The sequence below is a fragment of the Lolium perenne genome, chromosome 2, assembly GCF_019359855.2.
Source record: "Lolium perenne isolate Kyuss_39 chromosome 2, Kyuss_2.0, whole genome shotgun sequence".
In the NCBI taxonomy this organism is placed as follows: Eukaryota; Viridiplantae; Streptophyta; class Magnoliopsida; order Poales; family Poaceae; genus Lolium; species Lolium perenne.
In genome coordinates this window covers 218,026,631-218,035,228 of record NC_067245.2, presented here as the reverse complement: position 1 = coordinate 218,035,228, position 8,598 = coordinate 218,026,631, and the positions used below count along the sequence as shown (strand labels likewise).

Genomic DNA, 8,598 nt, shown 5'->3' with positions numbered 1-8,598 from the left:
GCTCACTCCTTGGCCGGTGCTCGCATCTCTTCGAAAGCGATAGCCAAAGCCCTCCTGATCTTCCAGCAAGCTAGCTAGAGCGACGCGCGGCCACGAGCGAGCGAGTGGTGGTGGTGAGGCAGCGTCTCGTGCGTGCGGACGGACGGACATGATGGATCACCTGAGCCTGGTGCCCTACGAGGGAGGCAGCAGCGCCGGCGGTGGCGCCGGCGGAGGGGCCAAGTACAAGGAGTGCCTGCGCAACCACGCCGCGGCCATGGGCGGGCAGGCCTTCGACGGCTGCGGCGAGTACATGCCGGCGTCCCCCGACTCCTTCAAGTGCGCCGCGTGCGGGTGCCACCGCAGCTTCCACCGCCGCGCGGGCGGAGGCGGCATCACGGCGCCGTTCTTCTTCAGCCCGCCTCCTCCTCCGCCGCCCCAGCACCACCACCACCACCCCGTGCTGCAGGGCTTCGTGCCGTCGTCGGCGCCCATGCGGCCGCCGCAGCTGGCCCTGCCGTACCACGCCGTGCCCCCCGCCGCGTGGCACCACGGCCTGCTGGACCCCGCCGCAGGCGCGCGCTCCGGGTCGGAGACGCCCCCGCGCGCGGACGACTGCAGCCCCGGGTGCGGCGGCGGCGGGAGCGGGAGCTTCGGGCGGAAGCGGCACCGCACCAAGTTCACCCCGGAGCAGAAGGAGCGGATGCGCGACTTCGCGGAGCGGCAGGGGTGGCGCATCAACCGTGACGACGGCGGCGCCCTGGACCGCTTCTGCGTTGAGATCGGCGTCAAGCGGAACGTGCTCAAGGTGTGGATGCACAACCACAAGCACCAGCTCGCTTCGCCCACCTCCGCCGGCGCCGCCGCGGCTGCATCTGCTGCGGGGGGCATCGGCATGGGCATGGGCATGGGCGCCCATCATCCAGGACCCCATGTTGGCACTGGCTCTGACATTGGCCTGGGCGCGGGCAGCGGCCTTGGCGTTGGCATGGGTAGCGGCCTTGGCGTTAGCATGGGCGCCGGCCTTGGAGTTGGCATGGGTGCCGGCGTCGGCGACGGCGACGGTGACGGCGATGATGACGACGACACGGACGACGACTCACCTCCACGGGCCGCCGTCTCGTCCCCTTCCCCCTCCCCCATCAGCGTCTAGCAATGAGCACCGAGTTAGCTGTTTCACTCGGGTAGGGATTATTAGGTTTAATTAACGTACTGTCAGCATGCAGCTGGTGTAAGCGACCCCCTGATCTCCCGCATGCCTCCCCCGCAGCGGCCGTGCCGTACGCCGTGGTACCGTAACCAAACCGAGGGCTACTAATTCTAGCTAGCTAGTAAGCGCTGCTGTTCGTTTCTAGGCTCATTATTTTTCTTATCTTGCTTTAATCGTACTCCTAGCTGAAGTGAGTGACTAATCCTGGTAGTAGTCCAATCAATCAAGATTATTAATGCTGCGTTAATCTGTCCGTGGCTGTGCCAGCGCTTTGGGGTTAGTGCCCCGGAAGCTTCTTGGATCTGTTGCAGTTTCTGAATTTCAGTGTGTTTGTTTGGTCTGCACCGGTCTAGGTAGCTTTAGACTCTGGTCTATGCCAGCATCGCCGGTCCTGCCGTGGCGGTGGCCGGTGGCGGTGGGTATGGCCGGTGGTGGTGGCCTGAGGCTTTTGTTCCCATTTGCGCCCTCCCGCCCGGCCGGCCGGCAGGGCAGACCTACCACCACCACCAGACGCCGCCGGCCGTGGTCGTGGTGGAGCCGGAGCTTGGCCGAGCAGTGCGGTTCCCGTTCCAGTAAAGCTTTCACTGCTCTTGTGTGGTGTCAGTTGTTGTGTGTCCGTCCGGGCCGGGCCGTGCCGATCGAGTTGTCTTATCGGCGCCCTCTATGTCGCCTCAGGCATGGGCGTGTGCGTGATGATGGAGATTAGGCACGCATCGTGGCTTTCGGTGCGGGGCAGGATCCGACACGATCTATTCCTCTTCTCCCAGCTGCTGATTTGATTTGGCCTCTCGCGCCGACTGGTTTTCTTGTCGCCAAACATTGCTGCAACTCTGCCGTGCCGCTTGGATCTCGATCGTCTATTAAGAGCATCTCTAAAGTATCCCGTAAAGCGCGAGTAATGTATGACGACAATGCGACAATGTATGACGATGTCTCACAACAATGTTTGTATCAAACATTTAAGATAGAGGCAAAACATTGTCTTCAAACAATCATCCAATCGCCGTAGCATCACCACCTCCATCATATAAGTGGCTTTCACGGGAGCTTTACAGGCTAGCCTTCTCCTTGTAATAATCTCGAGCCTCCTCATATCCCACCATTGCTTAGCGAAGGAATTCGTGTTGTTGGATCCAATATCATCGTCTTATTCTCCGTCGCAACAAGGTCCATCATTGATTTCTTCTCCTCTAGAGCTAGCCTCCTCTCCTCGAAGTCACAAATTACTTGCCACCTTGCTTGCTTCTTATTTTTCTTGCCGGTCATGGATTTCTTTGCTTCCGAAGTCTTGAGTTTCACGCTTTCCTTTGACCTCATGAATTTATCGATCCTGGAAGCCAAATGTGATGCTTCGGCTTGAAGGTTGATCTTCTCTTGGCCTTCTTGTTTATTCGGCTTCCCCTTGTTTGCTCCTCCTTCTCATCACTTGCATCATCCAAACATTGCATAGCTCCTTTTTTTTGGTGGTGCTTCTTGCTCCCTCAGTTTTTCACTTGTCAAGATGCTCAAGCAACTTCCAACAAATGTGGTAGCGTGAATGGTCTTCCTTTCGAAGCCGCCATTGCTTTGTACCTCTTCATTGCAATTGTTTCCTACATTCATAATCACAATCACACAAATACTAAATGCAAAGCACTCACATAATCATCGATAAAGACACCACTCGGAGGTGCGTCCCGGACTTGCTCCATTGCTCCACTCCATCAGCTACAACAAGCTTTGATCACACCCCATTGGCCTTGTAGGTATCAATAGGAGCGGTAGGCCGGTGTGGCAACGCCAGGCATTAGGTCAAAGAACTTATCTTCAATCCGCTGCCAATACCGCTTCCCGGTTTGGTCAGTGTCGTGCACCGCATCGATGGACACTTGCGACCATACCCGCACAAAGCAAGTGTCTTTGATTTCGATGTTGTTCACGACTCTCTTCTTCTTCCCCTTCGCCGCGTCAAAGACCTCCTCGTCGATCTCCTCCACCATGTCTTGATTGTAAGCAGTACCATCCTCAACCTCTTCGCCATCATCCTCACTGTCCAACTCGTATGCATCAAGGGGCAGCTCGGTAGTGCTCACCTCATCCTCGTTTAGCATATCCCCGAACGAGTTTGGAACATAGTACCTCGGGGGAATTTCGATGAACACGCTGGCAGCACCGATGTCATTGTTGTAAGGGTATTTTACCCTTATCCATTATTTTGGTATCTATGACACCGTGCTAGAGTATTTGGACTAATACATGCCTACAAGATGACTTTCAGGTATTAGCCAAAGAGGTATGATGGTGTTGCAATGGAACAAAAGGCAACGGGAGACCCCCCCAATTCGACGAAAAATCAGCTAGTTTTTCTGAGCCTGGCCGGTCACAGATCCGGTCGGACCGGCCCTGGCACCGGGCAGCCCGGTCACCAACCGGACCCCGAACCGGTGCCATCCGGGCGACATCCAGTAAGCCCAGAAGCCTGCCCGGTCAAGTCCCGGTCACCAGCCCGGTTTCGAACCGGCTGCTCCGGTCCACGGCCCGGTCTGACCGGGCGCCAGACCGAGCGGCCCGGTCAGCAACCGGGTTCTGCGCCTGTGACATCCGGGCGACATCCAGTAAGCCCAGAAGCCTGCCCGGTCAAGTCCCGGTCCCAGCTCCGGTTGGAAACCGGCCGGCCCGGTCGGTGGCCCGGTCGACTGGTTGTGGACCGGCCTGTCCGCGCCAAATCCGTTTGACCGGGTTTCTCGAAGAATCTGCTGATGTGGCAAGTGACCAACGGCCGTATTTCGAAGAACACTATAAATAGGTCTTCTCCTACCTCTGAACAGTTAGGCACTACACTACAAGCTGTTCTTGAACTCTCTCTCTCATACTCCATTGCTAGAATCACCATAATCCTCAGATCTCCCTCCTCCTCCACCCAAACTCAAATCCCTCCAGGGAATCATTAGAGGAGGACCCGATCTACCGTTCTACCAAGCCAAATCTCATTCCCCCTTGTATTCATTGAGAAGCTTGCTTCCTAGGGTTCCTTGGAAACCCTAGGTAGGCGAGAGGAGTCCAGGAAGCATCCGGGCCGTGGATTTGCTCCGGGCAAGATTGTGAAGGTTTGGAGGCTACCTCAAAGTCTACCACAAGTGAGTGAGCTATTCCTTCGTGGGATAGGCTCCGGAGAATAGGGTGAGCCTTCGTGGCGCGGGAATCCTTCGTGGGACCTCCACTCCTCCAAACGTGACGTACCTTGTTGCAAAGCAAGGGAACACGGGAATACATCCTCGTCTCCGCGTGCTATCGGTTATCTCTAACCGAACTCCTTACTTGTGATTTAACTGCCTGTGAGAGCCTTCGTGCTCGAGTTAGTTGTATCCTCATATAGGTTGCTTCACCTAGTTTGCATTAGGCTCATCTTTATATTCCGCAAAGCCTAATATTGCAAAGAAAGAATTAAAATTTGTAGAAACCTATTCACCCCCCCCTCTAGGTTTACCATCTCTATACTTTCAATTGGTATCAGAGCCTGGACTCTTATTAAGGGCTTCACCGCCTTAAGAGTGAGATGGATAAACTCTTCGAGGGTCTAGATGAAGACTCTAACCTTTCGGTTAAAGAGATGAAATCTAGATTCTTGGCATATGAGGCCGAGAAGAAGAAAAAGGAGGATGAGCTACAAAACCAAATGGCAGAAATGACTGCCATGCTTAAGAACCTAACTGCGGGTGGAACTTCTAGTGGGGCTTCGGTCTCTAAGGAGTCCTACCATGATGTTAACTATAACTATCCTAGAAACACTTCACCCATGCCTCATATAAACCATAGTGGGACCGTTCCCCATTACGATGGAACTCACTTTCCACATTGGAAATCTGCTATGGAATCTCATATTCGCAGCTGCAGTGTGGAGCTATGGGAGCTCATTGTTCATGGACATCGGGAGCCACAAGATCCCACTCGGTTGACCTCCACCGAGTTCTACAACCGTCAACTCAATGCATCCGCACGTGACAAGATTAGAAGTGGCATCAACCGCAAGCTTCTTGATCAAGTCGATGACATTGTCTCCGCTAAAGAGTTGTGGGATCGGATCGTAGTACTACAAGAGGGAACCGATTTGATCCAATCAGCTCTCTATGAGACCGCAAAGCAAGAGGCCTACCAATTCATGATTCGAGATGGAGAATCCATATTTGATGCCTATGCTAGGCTTGGTGCTCTGAAAGTAAGGGTCAAGGGACTTGGTGTTGAGAAGTACAATGACGGATTTGAGATGAACGAAGCCTTCATAAAGTCCAAGGTCATTGCTATGATTGCCGTCAAACAAGAAGACACCAACCTTGGACTCAACTTGCAAATCATGACCAAGAGTGCCGATCTCAACTCCGATGATCTAGTCTCCTATGTGGCCGCTAATGAAAGCATGGCCAAAGCCGGAAAGAGGCTCAAGGCAATGAACCGTGTTGATGAAGCCTCACACAACCATGAAGCGTCACACAACCATGCTCTCAAAGCTAGAGCCGACCATGAAAGCAAAGAAGACTATGAGATTGAAGAAGATGAAGAGATGACTTCAACTAGTGACATTGCTACCGACTTTGCTTTCTTTGCCAAGAAGTACAAGGCAAAGTTCCCAATGCTCCTCAATGACAAGAAGAAGAAGAGAACTTGCTACAATTGTGATGAAGATAACCACTTTGCAAATGAGTGCCCTTATGAGAAAAGGGTAGACAAGCCAAAGTTCATCAAAGGGGTCAAGCCAAGATTGAAGCCGAACCCAATCAACGATCGGTACAAGAAGAACAAGGGAAGAGCTTTTGTTGGGGCCGAGTACTTGTCTGATGAAGAAGAGGAAGATGAGGAGAAGGAGGCCGGAGTGGCCGGTTTAGCATACTCTAAGCCCGGGTCACTCTTCACATATGACTACTCCAAAGATTACTCCACGGAGAATGATGTTGGCTCTTCCTTCATGGCAAGAACAACTCAAGATGATGACTCCGATGACTCTCCCTCCTCTCCAATCATTGGCTCTTGTCTTATGGCAAGGGAAACCAAGGTAATGGAACCTCCACCTTCCCTATCTAGTGTTCTTGATGATGAAAACGAAGATCAAGAAGAATTAACTATGCTTAAGGAACTCTATGATGTTAGATGCACCCTTCGTGGTGAAGCTCTTGTCAAGTTTGATTTCTTGATGGACTCACTCAAAGAAAAGGATGAGTCCATTGAGGAATTAGAATATCAATTGAATGAGAAGGAACGGAGATTCAATCTCCTAAGACAAGAGCTAAAAACCGAAAGGTGCATATCTCAAGGCCTTAAGCAACAAATTGAAACTTATGAACTTGATAAAGTTAAGGACCTAGAAACTATTGATAGGGCTCAATTATTGACCCAAGAGCTCAATGCTTCAAAGGAGGAACTTGAAGTTGCTCATGCTTCTCTCACTAGGGATCTTGACCACCTTGAAAGAGCTAACAAGCTTGTCAAGGATGAGCTCAAGAAACTTGGAGAGAATCATGATCTACTTCAAGAATCCTACAAAAAGGCTCTTGGATCAATGAAGGATCCCATTGATGTTGAAAAGCTTGCTTGTTCCTCCATTTCCTTTACTAGTGAGCATGCTAAACTTGTTGAGGAACATGTTCGTTTACAAGAGGAACTTTCTTTGCATGTTGAGACCAATGCATATCTTGAGTCCTTGGTGACCAAATATGGTCTTGACTATCATCCTAATGAATCTTCTTGTGAGCAAGCATCTATTCTTGAGGAAAACGTTAGGCTAACAAAGGAACTTGCGAAGTTCACCACCGCCAAGAACAAGATGGGATTGGATGACCTCTTGAGTAAGCAAAGGTCAAACAATCAAAAGTATGGACTTGGATATACTCCCAAGTCCCACAAGAAGAACAACTACAAGAAGGAGAAACCCGCTCAAGATAAGAACAAGAAGGTCACTAACAATGGCAAAGCCTCAAAGGGCAAAGCCACTAGTGGTGCCCACACGGGGCCAAACGATCACTATGCATTATTTGTTGATTATTATGGTGATGTCTATGCTAACTATGTTGGCCCTCCTAATGGCTATGCTTATAGAGAGTACTCAATTTGGGTACCAAAATATATTGTTGCCATTGCAAAGGAACCCATTAATCGATGGGTTCCTAAATCCTCTACTTGATTTTGTAGGGGTATTCCTCCGGTGGTCCAAAATGGGTGTTTGATAGTGGATGCACCAATCATATGACCAGAGGAAAAGGTGTGCTTGATCAATTCATTGAAGATATCCACAAGAAGTCAAGCATTACCTTTGGTGACAACTCAAAGGGAAAGGTACTTGGGTATGGCAAGGTAGCAATCTCTAAGGACTTGTGCCTTGAGACGGTTATGCTTGTTGAACACCTTGGCTATAACTTACTTTCTATATATCATCTTGCCGATGCCGGGTACAATTCATATTTCACTAAATATTATGTGCAAGTCTTTAGGAGTGACAATCTCAAATTGGTCCTTGTTGGATTTGTGGAGAACAACCTTTATGTGGTTGACCTCTCGAAAGAGAGCCCCTCCTTCTCCACATGTCTAATGGCGGCCAAGCATGACGAAGGATGGTTGTGGCATCGCCGCCTTGGTCATGTTAACATGAGGAATCTTAAACAACTCCTAAAGGGTGAGCATATTGTGGGACTAACCGGTGTTTCTTTTGAGAAAGATCGTGTTTGTAGTGCATGTGTAGCCGGAAAGCAACTCAAGAAGAAGCATCCCATCAAGAGTATTGTTACCACATCTAGGCCTTTGGAGCTCCTTTTATTTGGACCTCTTTGGGCCATCACACTATGATACTCTTGGTGGAAGCAAATATGGACTTGTCATTGTTGATGATTACTCAAGATACTCTTGGGTCTTTCTCCTTAAGTCTAAGGACGAGACCCATAGAGAGTTCATCACCTTCGCCAAGAAAGCTCAACATATGTATGAATCCGAGATCAAGGCAATTAGGACCGACAATGGCACCGAGTTCAAGAACTACACTATGCAAGAGTTTGTGGATGATGAGGGCATCAAGCATGAGTTTTCGGCGCCATACACCCCTCAACAAAACGGTGTTGTTGAAAGGAAGAACCGGACTATCATTGAGATGGCAAGAACCATGTTGAGTGAATTCAACTCACCCCACAACTTTTGGGGAGAAGCCATCTCTACGGCCGTCCACTACTCCAACCGGCTCTTCCTCCGTCCCCTCCACAACAAAACCCCATACGAGCTCCTTACCGGTAACAATCCTAATGTCATGTATATTCGTGTCTTTGGATGCAAATGCCTTGTTAAGAACAACAAAGGAAAGCTCGGTAAATTTGAAACTAGAACCATAGAGGGTATATTTGTTGGATATGCGGAGAACTCTCACGCCTATAGATACTACAACCGGTCCTCCGGGA

The 8,598-nt window shown here is 50.6% G+C and overlaps 1 protein-coding gene across 1 annotated transcript; it reads left to right on the top strand.

Moving 5' to 3' along the window:
• LOC127334887 (zinc-finger homeodomain protein 8-like) lies at nucleotides 1-1,533 on the top strand. Its single transcript, XM_051361432.2, has one exon. It carries the CDS (start codon nucleotides 149-151, stop codon nucleotides 1,130-1,132), a length of 984 nt encoding a protein of 327 aa, XP_051217392.1. The 5' UTR covers nucleotides 1-148; the 3' UTR covers nucleotides 1,133-1,533.
• Nucleotides 1,534-8,598: the final 7,065 nt, after the last annotated feature.

What these genes read in the sequence shown, in the direction of transcription:
- LOC127334887 (XM_051361432.2), top strand. Translation starts at nt 149, where the DNA reads ATGATGGATCACCTGAGCCTGGTGCCCTACGAGGGAGGCAGCAGCGCC.